Below are 18,090 nucleotides of genomic sequence, written 5' to 3'. Positions count from 1 at the left end.
AAAAAAAAAAGAAATCTTCAACCTGGAAGTAGTAGTAGTACATGTAGTAGACTTAATTTTATATGAATCAATACAGCAGATTGTATCAACAAACAGACGAAGAGAAAGACTTCAATATGGAGAATTCTACCAAAGTGCACTTTAGAACAGTTCAGATCTCAACTTCCTTTACAAGTTTCCAGTAACATTTCAGAACTCAGCATACTAAAACACTTGAGACTGGAGGCAACAATTCTTTTTTTTATGTATGCAGGCGAGAAATAAGAAAATGGGACACACATACACACACACACACACAAAAAGCACTATATCATGTTGTACATGTAGTGTATTGTGTTGAAAATTAAAATCTCTTGCATACTTCAGTCCACCATCCTTTTAATAATGAGAACCAGAGAACTCACAGTACCGTAACTCAGTAACCACGACAGACTCATACTTCACTAACAGTAACAGTGTGAAATCTCTCACCTCACTCCCATGCACACATACACGACATACAGAGTTCTTTTTTAGTAAGTGTTTTACAGCACTTACAACACAATAATAAGGTCATACAACAAGTGCCGAAGATTAGAAGTGTTACAAGAGAGTAACAAACACAAAAAAGAAGGAGGGGAGAAGAAGACAATAGATGTTTGATACGAAAGAAGAGGCAAGCCACACCAGAGCACCCGCCAACCACCCACAGACATACGTATAGACACGCAGGCACAGCAGTACATTATGTAATAAGATTGTCTTCAAATTCATAATATTTGGTATACAAGAGAACATTTTCTCTTACTTTTACTCTTTTATCAAGGAATTTCGAGCACATTTTCCAGGAGTTTGGGCGAAATTTAATTTATACTTGTGGCAACCGCTGTACTGGACCCTGGATGTACCGGGTATTGAAATATGTAAGACAGCGTGGTGGAATCAGGCTCTCGTCAAAATAATCAAAGTGAAGAAACTTGCATATTTCCGCAGGCTTGTGAATTTTTATCAAATTTTTGTTTTTTGGCTCAACACCTTTCATACCCATTAAAGAACTAATTTCTGTGTGGATTTTTCTGAAAAGCGTTGATTAAAGGCACAAAAATTAAAATTTTCAGTTACAACAGACTCCTAAGCTAAGGAAATAAGTAATCTTTGGCGGACATTTTCTCACTAATTTTACCTCTAAAAACAGGTGACCCCCGCCTCCTTCTTTCGCAAATATCTCGACTTGTATAAAAGACAAATATGGATATTTGTTTCGTCCAAATAAAGACAAGTGAACAGACTTTAAGATGATACCAATAACTCTACATGCCCAAAAATTGACGACAGCCTGATTACACCACGCTGCCTCACATATTATCACGTCATACATCAAACTGAATGAACGTGCATGCAGAAGAAGAAAAGGGAATCCACGTCTAGTCTTCATTGAGCAAAACGTGTTTTTATACACAGAGGCCCGCAAAATAAAAAGAATCTGATTCCTTTCCAGATCTCGGTCTTAATCTCTATCTTCATCACTGGCGGCTAGTTCTAGATCTATTTACTGCTTTCATCGTCAGTCTCTACTCTAGATCTTCAAACTATTCCACTGCTCTAGACTCTACTATCACACTGTGATTCCTCTTCACTTAGGTTACTATTACTATTGTGATCCAGACATCATTTTGGTCCATATATATATATCTGTCGTCAGCCAAAAAAAAAATTCCAAAATGTTCACATCCATCAAAGAAAATCACTCTCAAAGACATAACATAATCATTCAATGCTTGCATTATGACAACAACTCTAAAGCTAATGTAAGCACATTTTGATCAAATCAGGCAAAACAAGGATAGGAAAAAATAAGATAGGAAATAATGAGAAATATCAATGAACACTTATTTTAGGCTTTCTCAACAAATGCTGTGAACATCGTTCCATATTTTTAAAAAGATATGTAATCTGAAGCTCCCTAACTGATCATATATCGGAACTCATCAATCGTGACAATCTCTTAATTTGCATTTTTTTTTTTAAATAGTAGAGGATTTTACGGTGCTCGCAACTGCATAAGGTCATATGAGCGCCAAGGGGTGGGTGTCAACAGAGAAGTCTTTACAAGGAATCAGACTTAGACTGCTCACTTCTCTAGCTTCAACAGCACAAGGTCTGCTTCGTCGACTATCAAGGCACCCCAGAAATAGCAGGTCACAAGAGAGTGACAAACATACAAAAGAAGTAGAGGAAAATGACAATAGTAAGGATCAGGAAAGAAAAAGCAGCAGTTCCCTGTTGTAGATCAGGCACAGTTATGAGCGTGACATGAGTCAGCCCATTTACAATTCTACTACTATGCTTGAACGAGAAATGTCCCCCCTTTGGGAATGGCTTAAAGACACTTCAGTCAGTGGCACTGCCCCAGGGGGTTCTTACTTTGCAAACAACATAAATCTGCAGAATACGTAAAGTGGATCTCAATCCTACAAAGACAGCAAATTTGGTACCAAAAACCCGTAAGTCAAAGGGCACAAAATATACCCATGTGACTTTTTTTTTTTTCTCCACGTCATTATAAACTAAGAGGTGATATTAATTCAATTAAATGTTATCTCAAAAACATTCACTCCTCTTCAAAGTACGAACAAGAAGCTAGCAAAAAAGTGTAAACATGTCCTAATTAAGCAGGATCCAGGAATCAAACACCAGTAAAAGAAATGTACTCTGAGAAAGCACAAATGACACAAAACACAACAAATCGGCCTATTCTTACACAAAGAAGCAAACGGACAGAAAAAACTTTAAGCCATTGCCATATATGCAATCAATCAAATAGCATTAAAATAGCAACATGTTTCTGGAAGTTGAAATAAAAAAAGAATAAACTTTTAATAAAAGCCTTAAGAAAAAAAAAAAGAAACAATATAATACATGCATGCATTATGTTGCCTGTTGCCTTGCTTTTGAAAATATCAGTACCTTGAAGCTAGCAAAGAATCGACAGAGTTATAGCTCTATGGCAATCTTCTTATACTTACATGATGGTCTATGCATATATCACAGTACCACTAAACTATCATGTCATAACATCTCATTGTCAGCAGCTTTCATAAAATTAACATTTACAGAAAACAGGCAGGAAAAAACCCCCATCTAAATCTAATAATGCTGATTTCATTTAATTCTCTTTTCATCTTTTCATCATCTGAAAAACACAAATAAAAGAGAGAAAAAAAGTCAAAGAGATACATGGCAACATGGAATGCTTTTTTCTGAACTTGACAGGAGCATAAAGTCCCTTTACGAGCACTTGGCAAGGATCACATACATATTCATGAATAACAGGCAGTGAATATTGTATGATACATAAACAAAGAAGAAGGATCTAAACATCAAAATTCAAACACAAGCTCTGAAATGGAAACATGTATTCAAAGCTCAAATACACACACACACACACACACACACATGCATAAACACAGTGTAGAGAGGTTCACTACTCAACAACTTCTGATATCAATCAGTAACAGGCGATGTACTGCAATCTGTATGAGGACGAAAACATGTACAGTATGAGTATAGAAAATAAGAAATAAACAACTAAATCAGTCAACAATAAAGTAGAAATGTCCAAAAATGCACCTCAACACTGAGCAAAGCAAGTCATCTTGGTAGAAAAAACAAAACGAATAATAGCAAGGTCAAGGATAACATAAAAGTAGTTGCACTCAAAAAACTGCAATTATTTTTGGTAATTAGGGTAAACCTGAGCAATGCCCATCCTCAGCAAGAGTCTGTTGCCTTGCATTACTGCTTACTGGTGCGGACCAAAACATTCCCGTCAGCCGTGCCGAAGTATGCGGCCGCCGCCATGTTGAGAAACAGGCCGGTCTCGACAACTCCCGGGACGTCCCGGATCGTCCGTTCCACGGCCGGCCAGTCCTGAGCGCCATCAAAGACCCAGTCCAGGATGAAGTTGCCGTTGTCAGTGACGACGGGCCCGGCTTTCCGGGATGCCATCCGCAGCTCCGCTTTGCCGCCCAACAGCTGATTGATCTTTAGCTGCACCGGCCTGTAGGCCATTGGCAACACTTCGATCGGGACTCCTTTCTTCCACGAGGTTCCCAGCACTTTGGAATTTTTACGGGTGTCGGCGATGATGAAGAAACTTTTGGCGCACGATGCGATGATCTTCTCCTGCATGAGACAACCCCCGCCGCCTTTGATAAGGTAAAGGTTATCGTCCACTTCGTCGGCCCCGTCAATCGCCACGTCAATCTCTGGCGAGGTTTCCAGGCTTCCCAGAGTGAGCCCGTGATCTTGGATCAGCTGACGCGCCTGGAAGGATGTGGGGATACACGTGAGGTTCAGAGCTTCCTTCTTGTTTCTCTCGCCGATTCTCTCCACGGCAAAGATGATGGTGGAGCCACTGCCTATGCCAACCACCTGCCCTTTCTTGATGTTCTCGTCCACAGCTCTCCGCGCTGCCACCATCTTCCCTGCTTCCGTGGCGTCGGCCATATTGCCAGGAGACGAACAGAAGAACTGACACTGCAGGAATAAAGATGAACTCGTTCGCTTGGAAAAGTCTGCTTTACAGGACAATAACAAAGGTCTTCGCTGCAGTGATGATGGGCTCTTGGATCTGAAAAGCATAAAGCAAAGGAACTTTAGTAGTATTGAGAATAATGATAAAAAGAAAAGATTTTTGTATTCTCTTCAAACTTCATTAGATCTACAGCTTACCAAGGGAAAAAAGAAAGCCCCAAGCTTCTGTCAATGGGTGAGCACTACATGATAGAAAGGATCTATGCTCAAAATATTTCCATTCATTCAATTACATGTGTATGGATAGGAATCCACAGGGTAAAAAATCAAGTGGAAGACCACCTGGGACCTGGAGAAGAATCACAGAAATTGATGTACAGAAAAGTGGGAAGACATGGAATAACATCAAGAGTCAAGAGGCTAGCCCAGGGTAGAGAAAGATTCACTACCATCATGTAAGTAAAGTAAAGATGTTCCTGCATCCGATCCGGACATTGGGGATTGCCTGGTTAGTGAGACAAATTCCTGGGCCTTCGGCATGTTGTGGTAGGGTGGCCAGTTCCTTCCCCAACTCGAAGTCAGGTACCGATTACTGTTGGGTGGGCAGGAGGGGGCAAATAAAAATCTGTGTCTGAACAGATGCTCGAACCAGGACTTTCCACTTCGGAGATGAGCGCACTAACCCTCCGCCACCGCACCATCACGTACAAGGGGGCTATCCCGAAAAAAGCTGATATTCTGAAAAAATAGTACGTAAAGTTTTTGCCCCTTGTTTGGTTTCTTTAAAAGACAAGGAGAGTTTTCTCTATAACCAAACAAATATACACACCAATGAAACCAAACTTCTCTTATAGGTAGGGCATTCCGACTTTGGTGTAGGTCAAGATTTCTGGAAACTCCCGAAATCTGGTTTAGCCCGCTTGTCCTTAAAAGCAACCAAATCTTAACAGTAAATCTCTAAACCACAGTAAGCCAGGAGATATCAGCCGCTTTGTGTACTGTAACTGTAAGACTGCGCCACGAGCTGTTCTGAAAAATGAGGCATGACAGAGACTTACACTACGTTCACTGAGCAGTCGATAGATATAAACTAAACTGTTCACAGTTCCATCAACAAATAGAAGCCTGAGTCCCCCATCTGTAGAGTACCACTTGAACAACACATTTTTTGTACCCTGCCCATTTGTATCAACTGGCGTTTTTGTGTTTAGTAGTACAATAAAGGCCAAAAAAATGCAGCATTTTGGATTTCAAAATTAACTGTTAGTATTAGAGTAAACATGCACACCACTTCTTAGTTTTAAATCTAGTTGTATTCCATCAACATAAACATCATATGTGAGGCAGCGTGGTGGAATCAGGCTCTCATCAATTTTTGGGCATTTAGAGTTATTGGTATCATCTTAAAGCTTGTTCACTTGTCTTTATTTGGATGAAAAAAGTATCCATTTATCTTGAATACAAGTCGAGATATTTACTAAAGAAGGAGGTGGGGGTCACCTGTTTTCAGAGGTAAAATTAGTGAGAAAATGGTCGCCAAAGGTTAGTTATTTCCTTAGCTTAAGAGTCCGTGGTAACAGAAAATTTACATTTTCTGTGTCTTTAATCAATGTTTTTCAGAACAATCCACACAGAAATGAGTTCTTTAATGGGCACAAAAGGTGTTGAGCCAAAAAACAAAAATTTAATAAAAATTTGCAAACCTGCGGAAAAATTCAAGTTTCTTCATTTTGATTATTTTGACGAGAGCCTGATTCCACCACGCTGCCTCATATATTATGAATTATGTCCAAGCCTAGAGTACTGTCTTCTATCCAGCTTTCTTTTGAGACTAAATCTGCTTACCAACAGTATGAACAAGCAAAAAAATAGAATTATAATGCAAACCCAGCAATGCAGGGTCTGCATACTAAGTATAGCTTATGTATTTGTATTCAGCAGGGTATTCAACTGTAACACATCTAGAGAAAAAACAACAACTTCTCTATGAATAGCAACCAGGATCACATTGTAAGGCAACACTGTTAACATAAAAAGAACCAGGGATTTCACTTATAATGAGGGTTTTAAAAATACACAAATGACTCTCATTAACTCATTATTCTCTCATTATTGTTCAAGTGAGAAGTTTAGAAAAAAAAGGACAAACAAAAGCTGGGAAAAGGGGGGGTGTTGAATAGACAATAGATGATGGGAAGAACACAGCAGGTAATAATCAATATAATCAACATTTGGTCACAGTCAGTGGTGGTACAGTACAGTCAATGGAGTGCTCTGTATGGACTATTCAAAGTGAGCAGTAAGAGATCCTACACATGGATGGGTCTACACAAGCCAAAATTGCATGTCGCTACACAAAAAACAAAACGAAGCCCGGTAGCTAGCTCGAAGGTAGCACCTGCTGCAAAAGCTCTGAAATTCTCTCACTATCTCGGTACTTTTAAAAATGTTCCATTAAATAGCCAATCAATTCATAATAATTAGGATACTTTACACAACAAGAAAGGAAAGACACAATACTTCTGATCTCCACATTATTATTGGCATTTTGTAAATTACACTTGGATGAGGTATCACTGTACCTTTCACATTCTATTAGACACATTGCTCTATTACAGCAGGGCAGAGAACTGAAACCAAGGCAGAACACAAAAACATCAACTACCTATTGTCTAAGAGTCACAAGAACTCTTGCTCTTACTGTTTCAGAGTACTTCACTTTCTGGACTCTATCATACATCCGCGAGAGGTAGAGAGATCCAGACTAAACACCTTCACCAACAGTAACAGTGCGTGGCGAATGGCAGAGCAAACTTAACATTACTTACACAGACAGAATCTCTGAGGCTCAAGGCTCATGGTTTATTCATAAATCTCACCAGTGTTCACACATAAATAAATATGTGCATATATAGAGTACTTTTGCTAATCTATCTCTATAACTATAACATAATGATCATGCCACCTGTTCAGAAATGAACCTTTTTAGTCCAGCTAACTAAATTCAATCTTTTACAACACTCCATAACAACTGTGTCCATATTTTCTAATCCAGTGAGTCTTTTTTTGTTCTAGTAAGGTTTTATTGCAATTCCAACTGCATTAGGTCATATATGAGCGCTAAGGGGTGAATGTCAACAGAAAAGTCCAAACGGGGAATCAGGCTTACTCTGTTCACCTCGCTAGCCTCAACAGCACTTTAAGTCTGTTTCGACTATCAAGGCACCCCCGGAAATAGCAGTTCACAAGAGAGTGACAAACATACAAAGGAATTAGACCTGAAGAGTGACGACAGTAAGGATGAGGAAAGAAAAAGCAGCAGTTCCCCCTACGTTGTTCCGGCATGGTATGAGCATGACATTGATAAATCAGCCCATTTACAATTCTACTGTGTATAAGAATATCACCATCATGTCAATGTCCTCCTTTTGGGAATGGTCTTAAGACAACACTCCATAGCCAGTAGCACTGTCCTGGGGGCGGGCTCAGTGAGTCTTTTTTAGTTTTAGTAGAGGTTTTACGGCGCTCGCAATTGCATAAGGTCATATGAGCGCCAGAAGATTACAGGTGTTACAAGAGAGTAACAAACACAAAAAAAAGGAGGGGAGATAAAGACGATAGATGTTTGATAGGAAAGAAGAAGCAAACCACACCAGAGAACCCGCCAACCACCCACTCGGTGAGTCTGACTGTCGGTCTAACCACCAGTAGCCGATCCACACCACTATAACTAACCTTAAGATTTATCGAGCAACCTGTGACTAACACACCACTGAAGTTCAGTGAAAGCTCAAAAAGATTGAGCACAAATGAGCAGTCAGGGAGATACTTCAGCTAAAAATCCATTCATTTAAGCCAGAAAGAATAGAGAGACAAAATAAATGGAGACTACTAGAAGCTGCTTCACATTTGAGTAAGAGTAGAAGTATGGGTTTAATAACTTTAAAAACTTTAACGTCTCTATCCTATCAACACTTACGTTGTTCAAGAGGTGCGCTTCACATCTGAACACAGCAAAATAAAATAAAATCATGACAGCAGCACAATATATGTTGATGACTTTGTCGTCGTTTGTTTCTTCTCAGGGGCATTTCATTTAGCATCAGATCTGTGTATTTTAAAAAATCCAAAATGTCCCCCACACATGAATTAAGTGATAGGCCATCAGTCCAAACAAGCAAATTTTTTTCTTCAAAAAAGAAGAAACAGGTTAAAAATAGAACCAATATTTAACTGAAACCCGACTGAAGGTAAATGGAAGGCTTTATCTGCTGGTTGAATACATTTTCTGGTGAAAGGACGTGATTTAAATGAGGCAAGCTGATTTGAACCTATTGTGACCACTTCTCCACTCTGATAAAAGGTTCTATGCCACAGGCACGGTTTATCAAGTTTTATCAGCTTGGTATTTGTTCCCCCTTCAAAAGCCAGTGGAGACTCTGCAACAAAAAGCTGTAATCTCTACTAAACTTGCAGAAAGATATAGCCTACCAGTATAAGTACCTCCAGTACCTGACTACAGAGTGCCGTTAACGATGAATAGAACATTTCAAAAGCTTCAGATCTGTTTCAGACTGCTGCAATGTTTATTACAGAGTAAGAATAGAGAACAGAACAAGTTTTACAATTAACAAACTTTCTTCATTAGTCTCAACTTAACCTCAGGCTCAGAATTTAAATTTTACCAGCACACGATCTCATCAAATATATATATATATAGAGATAGTCAAATCTGTCCGGACGGCCACCTGTCCAAAACAACCACTAGACCTGTATAAATGGTCACTTCCCACCACCCCTTGTATTTTCTTCTAACACTGCCCAAGACAACAACCTCCTGTCCACTTTATTTTAAAACATTTTAATTCATGAACCAAAAGCCCCAAAAACTGTCCAGGATGGCCACGAAATCTCTCATCACCCACACATAGCCATAAATGAATAATTTACCAGCCCTTGACACTGTGGATGTGCCGGGCCATCGTAATCCATTTACCAGTTGTTATAGTTAACCTCTCCAATGAATAAACCACTCACTGACCAGCACCAGATTACAGGCGTCCCTCCCACTGTTTACCGAAGTTGAACAGTCGTTAATAAATTTTCAGCAGCTGATTAGTGAGGCATGCGAGCCGACATAATAATTCATTAGCCCTCCCACAACAGAATATGATCCTCTGGCTACGAGAATCATTATTGAGATGAATGGCCACTCTGTCCACCCAGAGTCAAACAATAGACGCCAACTTGAACACTTGTGATAGAAGTGTTGCTTGCTAGCCAGTGGTGGCGACCCATTTGTTTGTTAACTATGGTGTTCGGTCTTCCTTGTCTGACAGTTTTCTTCTTGTTTCTAGATCTATATATACATATATATATATAAATATATATATATAAAATATAACTGTCTACCGAATTTCATACACACAGCAGCCACAAAACCTCCCGTCCTCCCTTCAAAAGAAAAAAAACATTATTGGGCGGCAGTTTTAAACTTTTGAGCGAATTGGGTTGGGACCTTCAAAAAGGAAATGGTATATTTTCTTCATTCTCAAACCAGCCTATGATGTCCACCTAAGAGCTCCTTTCTCCTAAACAATGGGAGGTTGTCTTGAACAATTTCGACTTCAAACAAGTAATCTGAATTCCCTTAGCACGAAAATATCATTGTCCGTCGAACAATAGGACATAGGTCTTGTCTTAAGAACATGATGAGCCTTAAATATACTGAAACACAACAAGTTGAAGAGGTTTAAAGTAGCAATAAGTAAAAAAAAACAACAGGAGAGCTAACCATTAAATCCAAGATCTTTTTAAACAAAATGAGGAGGCTATCAAAAGGCCCCCCCCCTGGCTGTTTCCGTACAATAATGACACTTGCATCATGTGTAGCCTTCCTTATAGCCTTATAATTTCTGAGCTTAAAAATCAAATTGATATATGATCTCTCCTAAACAATACAACACTACTCCCAGTCCTAGGCACACTACAGCATTACTCTGCAAACTATTAACTACACTACACTATCAATTCAATCATGTAGTGTAGCCAAGTAGAGCATACACAAACAACATCATAGCCTACCTTTATCCTGTGTGTTGTAACAGTGTCTGCTGGACTAGATAGATTCCAGAAGAAAAAAAAGGCCACAGCGAGACAAGATCTAAATCCTATTGTTGTCCAATAAAAATGCCCAAAGAGACTCGGGGCTCCCGGATACACAGTATCACAACAATCTATCACGTCTCTCTTCACAGGGCCCTGCACAAACCAACACTGACACTGACAAAGTGACAAGCCCACACGACAAACTGTCCACTCACGATGAAGTGGCAAGGAACGGCAAATCCTGCTCTGACAAAACGGTTTTTTTAAAGCACTGAATGAATCGGCATTTGCACCATGTCAGGTGTATCGGTGGTCGATTTTGATCCTCTTCCTTGGATCCTCCTCAGCCCTCGGTCCTCACAAACAAACGCGTCGAGTGCTCTGTGACTCTTCTGCTGTTTATTATTATTTGGAGAAGAGAAAACTCAAGTCTCGAACTCTACGAGTCCCTTCAACTAAGAAACTGAGCCTTTATTATACTAGAATCTATCAGTAGTGAAAGTTTATAGTTAATAAAAAGATGCAATACATAATAACGCATGGTCTACGCAATAAACCACTGAAGAGTAAAAGGCAATGTACTTACAGAAAGAGCAGAGGCCTCAACAAGATGTTCACTTTTTTCAAGCCAACCGCGACCATGCTTCTCTCAAAACTCAAATAGAAACAGGTCAAAGGTTAATAAACTTATACGAGGGGGGATTACAAAGAAATACTTTCTTAGAATAGTTATACTCTAGTTGTTTCCCTTGGTAAATGTATATGACGAAGCGCTGGATAATAATAATACATGTACAAGTTATAATTAATAGTGGATGAAGAGAGGGCCTCGGCTTGGTCAATATTGACCTGCTTATGTTTTATAACACAGATTTATTTAGATCTTAAGTTTTGATGCACCTCTAACGCATCTGACTGAATAATGAATTATTTCTGAACAGTTTGACGCCTCTCTTAGCTCCAGGCGTAGATCTCATCATGGGCGCTTGTTTGTTTGCTATTATAACTATTAAAAATTAGTTAGAATATGGGGGTTTCTAACGGCCTACGTGGAGTTATTTTTCTTATTTCCCCGCTCCCTTAACAGACAGATCAGAATGAAGGAGAAACGGGAAGAGATACGGTATGGATAAGAAGTTGTTACAACAGAAAAGTGTTATACCAACATAGAGAGGTTAGTTATGGCATATAGGTGGGCAATTTCTGCTCCAACAGGCTCTAGATCGGGGAGTCTTAAACTTGCAGCCCGCGGGCAAATGAGGCCCACAGAGGCAGGCCAAGTGGAACCTGGAGAAGAGTCACGGAGATTGGTGTACAGAAAAGGGGGAAGACATGGAATAATAATTAAGCTTATAAAGAGGCTAGCCCGGGATAGGATAAGGTCGAGACGTGCTGATATCAGATACGTCTCGGGTAAGGTTAAAAGTATCTGTTCGTTGCCTATACTCAGCATTTACACAGCGCATAGCCCCCGCTCTGCAGCAAACTCTATCTATACCCTATACAACTATGCCTATAATTACCCCCCCCCCCCCAACACCTCCCCCCCCCCCCCCCCCCCCCGCAACTAGATCGAAGATCTTAGAATGCTCAAAAACATTCTCAGCTTCTCGGGGAGAATAAAGCTCAAGCTGCGGATTGCACACGCTCAAATACTAACAAACGGACTGGAACTTTCGCTGTCTATAGCTGGGTACCCCTTCCCACCTGGGTGCAGTGAGCAAATTCGAGTATAAAGTGCCGGGACACAACGTACGTCGGGTCCCTGACGGGATGCAAACCCATGACTACGACCTTTGTTGTGAGTCCGAGAGCCTAAACACTAGCCACCGACGCCACCACGCACTTTTTTTTCCTTTTTTTTGTGCGGTCTTCCCTCAAGCCAAGAAGGCTGAGCTTTGTAAGAGGAAGTGCCGCTGGGTCTCTCTCTCTCTCTCTCTCTCTCTCTCTCTCTCTCTCTCTCTCTCTCTCTCTCTCTCTCTCTCTCTCTCTCTCTCTCTCTCTCTTTCTCTCTCTCTCTCTCTCTCTCTCTCTCTCTCTCTCTCTCTCTCTCTCTCTCTCTCTCTCTCTCTCTCTCTCTCTCTCTCTCTCTCTCTGCAGGAGTTGGTTACAATAAGAGTCTATGGTCTGAAGAACCATTCGTCATGACGTTATGAAATGAATTGATAAAAAATTAGAATTGAAGATTAAAAACAAAAAAATAATAACTTGAAACCTTGTGCGTGTGTATTTGTGTGTGATTATGTGTTTTTAAAAAAAGTTATAGTACAGGGTTGTATGGCGCTCGCAACTGCATAAGGTCATAGGAGCGCCAAGGGGTGGGTGTCAACAGAGAAGTCTTTACAAGGAATCAGACGGCTCACCTCTCTGGCTTCAACAGCACAAAGTCTGCTTCGACTATCAAGGCACCCCGGAAATAGCAGGTCACAAGAGAGTGACAAACATACAAAAGAAGTAGAGGAAAATGACAATAGTAAGGATTAGGGAAGAAAAACCAGCAGTTCCCTGTTGTAGATCAGGCACAGTTATGAGCGTGACATAAGTCAGCCCATTTACAATTCTACTGTGCTTGAACAAGAAATGTCTCCCCTTTGGGAACGGCCTAAAGACACTACGGGGAGAGTATGTGTTTGCCAGGCGCGGTTCGTCCATAGAGCACGGTCGTGCAGTGTCGCCCAACATTTTTTAGTGTTCTATTACGAAAAACACCCACAATAATAAAATAAAAGAAGCCAGAAACAAACACTAGCCAAATATTATATCAAAACAAGGTCCTCACTGGCGCCATAACTGTCATTTCTGTGTCTACAGCGCCGAAAAACATCTACTATGCCATGCCAAAGTCTTCGCGCTTTAGCTAAACATAATAGGATGACCTATAAATCGCTCTTGGGGATAACCCAAGCGATGACGACACTCGTAGCGAGTTTGGCGGTACATTAATATTAATAAGACGGCACATCTGAAATGTGCTCCTGCCTAACAGTGCCGAAACATAACCCACAGTAGGCAGTCTAAAAATAAACGCGATAGACCGTACGCTATTCTTTGCCAATATTATTTGAGCCCTGGAGCAATCCAGCAGAGTGCTCAAGTGAATTGTGATTGATTCATTGTCTGCCTTGCCACTATTTTAAGTGAATCTGTGACCGTGAACCTGAGTTATGCCTTTGAATGGTTTTGTAGTGGAGTAGTGAAAGTTATGACTTGAGTGTTCTGTTCTAATACAGGATGAATGAAATTGATGGTTAGCTAACAATCAAATTTAGTACTAGAAATCAAAGCGACAAGTAAAAAGAACGAAAATAAAAGCACGAGGTCCTCCCTCACCAACCCAAAGATCCTAAAATTATACACCGTCTCATTTACTATGCCCTTGACTATCTTCAGCATGCGATAGCTTAATCGTGCATGTCCACATTTTAGCCCCACGAGCCGCCCCTGAGAGAGAGAGAGAGAGAGAGAGAGAGAGAGAGAGAGAGAGAGAGAGAGAGAGAGAGAGAGAGAGAGAGAGAGAGAGAGAGAGAGAGAGGAGGGGGGGGGGAGGAGTGGGAGGGGGAGAAAAAGAGAGTAAGGGGTGTCGCCGAGGAGGTGATTTGTTACTACTGTACATTGTGTAAGGTTCTTCATGTGTGAGAACGATCGTTTTCATGTATTTCAGAGTGATTTACCTTGCTCTTTCATTACAATGTATTTGTATGCGAAGGGTCGGAGAGGGGGGAGGAGGGGAGAGTCTTTGAGATTCATTTTTGTAGCGGTTAAGGATAGGGGGAGAAGGAAAGGTGGGTGGTACTTAGACCAGATGCTACCCTGATTTTCTGAAAGGTAAGCAGTTTTGGCGAGTCTTCTTTGTTTTAGAGTTTTACGGCACTTGCAACGCAATTAGGCCTAAGCCTAGGTCAGATTTAAGTCGCAAATAGTAGAGGTGTTGCGAAAGAGTAACAAACGCAAAAATGAAGGACAGATGACGATAGGTGTTTGGTAGGAAAGAATGAGCAAACCACACCAGAGCACCCGCCACCCACTCACTTGACGAGTCTATCTCACGATTCCGTCAAATTACCGGTATACATATTATTATAACCCGTAAGCCTGAGTGGGTGGTTGGCAGGTGCTCTAGTGTGGTTTGCTTAAGTGCCGAAGATTAGAGATGTTACGAGGGAGTAATAAACACAAAACAGAAGATGGGGAGATAAGGACGATAGATGTTTGATCGGAAAGAAGGAGCAATCCACACCAGAGCACCCGCCAACTACCCGAAATGAGAAAAATGACTGTCATATACAGGTGGACGTCTTACACAGTGTCTTAATTACAACAATATATATATATATATATATATATATATATATATATATCTTTTTTTTAAAACCCGCAATAAGGGAAGTTGGAAGTACATGTAGTCATTTGCTCAAGTGGTTGTCAAATTGGCCACCAGAGCAGGTTTTTAAAAGTTTTAGTAGAGGGTTTTACGGCGCTCGCAACTGCATAATGTCATATAAGGGCCAGAAGATTAAAGGTGTTACAAGAGAGTAATAAACATAAAAAAGAAGAAGGGGAGATAAGGACGATAGATGTTTGATAGGAAAGAAGAAGCAGCAGGTTTGACTGTTTGTAGATAGATAGATAGATAGATAGATAGATAGATAGATAGATAGATAGATAGATAGAATGCGAAAGAGAGAGAGAGAGAGAGAGAGAGAGAGAGAGAGAGAGAGAGAGAGAGAGAGAGAGAGAGAGAGAGGGAGAGAGAGGGAGAGAGAGAGAGAGAGAGAGAGAGAGAGAGAGAGAGAGAGAGAGAGAGAGAGAGAGAGAGAGAGAGAGAGAGAGAAAGAGAGAGATGAAACATAAACACCAAGGACAACTACGACTAGGACAACCATGACAAAATCTGAGAGACAATCCGACACACAGGTTTAGATAAAAGTGCAAGACTTTCTTCCGCTTCCGGCCTCTGTGTTCCAACACGTACTTGAATTACATCACATCAAAACAAACATCTGTCATACTCAAAGATCAACACCTGAATTAACAAACAAGACACAACGTTCTAGTTAATCTCAGTGTGTGTTTAATCGATCGTACCTTTAAAAGAAGGGTAAAAATTGATCAAAAATGTATCAAAATGTGTACATGTATTTGAGATCAAATTTTTATATAATACAATTCCTGTACAAAATTACGTTATACATGTAATTTTGAGCTGATAATTTATATTATTGCAACTGTGTTTATACTAATAATGAGGTACATATCAATGGATAATCCTTTAACTTAACCCGTATAAATTGTTCTCCCTAGCGGTTGTTTACATTGCTTCATACACGATTGCTACATGCATTCTAAGCTAAGTCTCCAATGTCAGGGTGGGGTCTCAGTAAGATCTTCATCCTAGCTTGAGTGAGGATTTTTGAGCTTGCGAGGATGAAAAACTCAGAAAAAAATTTCGCTTGGACATGACTCATTTCTGTAATTGTTTGACTATTGATTAGGGACGTTTTGATCATGAAGCTATGTAAGTTACAACCGTTTATTAACAACTGGGTTGTCTGTTGCTTTTTTCAAGCGGCAAAAGACAAGGCCTTTTTGATCGTATAATACTATGACTTTGTTTCTCTCTGCGTGAGGTGGTCGGTCTTCCCCGCGATGACGTCAGTGGTTAGAGGCGTGACACATAAAACTACATGATGTACCACGTTCTTGCATTCCTCTGTCGCAGGTGGTTGGAGAACCCCACTGATAGGTCTTTTAGATTTCTTTCCCTCTGTTGTTTCTGTCTATCCGTCTTGCTCCCCCCCCCCTGCACTACATGCCCGTTATTGTATCGGTTCCAGTTAATCTCAGCGTGTGTTAATCGATTGTACCTTTAAAAGAAGTGTAAAATTATAGTAAAAATGTATCAAAATGTGTACATGTATTTGGAAACAAATTTTAATAAAATAATAATATTATAATACCTGTGCAATAGTTTTACATATATTTGAGCTGACGATATTATTGTAACTGTGCTGATACTAATAATGAGGTATAAATCAATGAATAATCCTCTAACTTAACCCGTATATTGTTCTCCCTAGCGGTTGTTTACATTGCTTCATACATGATTGCTGTTCTAAGTTCAGTCTCCTATGTCAGGGTGGGGTCTCTGTAAGATCTTCATCCCAGCTTGAGTGGGGATTTTTGAGCTTCCGAGGATGAAAAACTCATTAAAAAAATTCGCTTGGACATGACTCATTTTTTATCAGGGACGTTTTGATCATGAAGCTTAGTTTGTTACAACCTTTTATTGACAACTGGGTTGTCTATTGGCTTTTGCTAACGGCAAAAAACAGAGACTTTTTGATCGCATGACTCAGTTTCTGTTTGCGTGAGGTAGTGAGTGGTATGTCTTCGCCATTGGGACGTCAGTGGTGAGTGGCGTGACACATCATAAAAGTACATATATTTTGTTCTTGCATTCCTCTGTCACAGGTAGTTGGAGAACCCCACTCATAGGTCTTTTTGTTTGCTTCCCAGCTTTTTTGTTTCGGTCTATCCGTCTTGCTTTTTTCCCCAGCTCAATATGCCCGTGATTGTACCGGTGTGCTTCTCTTTACTAAAAATCAAATTTGTCTGACAGGCGTAGACATCTAAGTCGTTGGAAGCAAGAGGCTGGGACTACGACGCTATCACCAAGAGTCTTCTACTTCCGCCAGATATGTGGAGCCGATTCCTGGTGGCTCTGAGCTGAGATTTGTACAGCCGCGGATGGCCAAAAAGCCACTGAGAACATAAGATGCACTGTAAAAAGGCTCAATGGTGGCCTATTTGTGGCAGCAAATGGGCTCATTTCCTGTGTAGAGCCTCCGTTAGCAGAACACGAGTTTCTTTTTCAATGCAGGTGTTCTACATCCTCATCGACACAAGGTAGATCATTTAGGAGGCGGGCTTCGACCAAGCCTGTCAGGGTGAGTCCGCGCTGAGAGCGGTACATGTAGGCCCATGCAACGTCCCACAGCACAAAGGCGGAGAAGAATCTCCATACAAATTCCTCCGACTCGAGGAATATTTATATAAACCTCTCATACGGCAGTCGGTGGAAAAGTGGTCACTCTTTGGGGAGGAAGAGTAACCTTACAGCTGATTACATCATCGAAATCTACTTATTATAAAGTCTCAACCGTTGTTGAAGATGTAATGGGCGTCGGCCGCTGTGGTCACCATGACAACGGTGTTGGCTTTGATGTCCTGGTCGATGTGTTCGTAGGCCTGGGTGAGGATGTTGGTCACGTGACTGGAGGTGGACCAGACGTGCAGGATCTGCTTGCTCCAGGGCTCCAGGGAGTTCCGGGTGGACTGGATCACACCTGGGAGAGATGGACAGAATAATAGGACTTGTTATTAAGACTGTTTTCCATTCTCTCTGCTTTTTTATCTCTCTCTCTCTATTCTCTCTCTCTCTCTCTCTCTCTCTCTCTCTCTCTCTCT

The 18,090-nt window shown here is 40.7% G+C and overlaps 2 protein-coding genes across 3 annotated transcripts; both read right to left on the bottom strand.

Annotated features, from left to right (window-relative positions):
• Positions 1-2,517: 2,517 nt before the first annotated feature.
• LOC101856755 (ribose-5-phosphate isomerase) lies at positions 2,518-11,271 on the bottom strand. 2 transcript variants are annotated; one of them, XM_005107081.2, is made up of 2 exons: positions 11,210-11,271; positions 2,518-4,612 (listed from the first exon to the last, which is right to left on the bottom strand). In XM_005107081.2, the coding sequence occupies exons 1-2, from the start codon at positions 11,263-11,265 to the stop codon at positions 3,775-3,777; spliced, it is 894 nt and encodes a 297-aa protein (XP_005107138.2). In that variant the 5' UTR covers positions 11,266-11,271; the 3' UTR covers positions 2,518-3,774. The 2 variants fall into 2 exon arrangements, with proteins under 2 accessions (XP_005107138.2, XP_005107137.1); XM_005107080.3 differs by lacking the exon at positions 11,210-11,271 and adding an exon at positions 10,600-10,999.
• A 4,400-nt stretch (positions 11,272-15,671) lies between these two features.
• Positions 15,672-17,971, bottom strand: LOC106012940 (AAC-rich mRNA clone AAC4 protein; the record flags this gene model as incomplete). The annotated part of the gene is given in 1 exon segment (XM_013087332.1): positions 15,672-17,971. A coding segment is annotated over 1 exon segment (193 nt), but the record flags the coding sequence as incomplete, so codon positions are not given.
• Between the last annotated feature and the right edge of the window lie 119 nt (positions 17,972-18,090).

This window comes from Aplysia californica, unplaced genomic scaffold (genome assembly GCF_000002075.1).
Source record: "Aplysia californica isolate F4 #8 unplaced genomic scaffold, AplCal3.0 scaffold00574, whole genome shotgun sequence".
In the NCBI taxonomy this organism is placed as follows: Eukaryota; Metazoa; Mollusca; class Gastropoda; order Aplysiida; family Aplysiidae; genus Aplysia; species Aplysia californica.
This window is presented reverse-complemented; position numbering and strand designations above follow the sequence as displayed.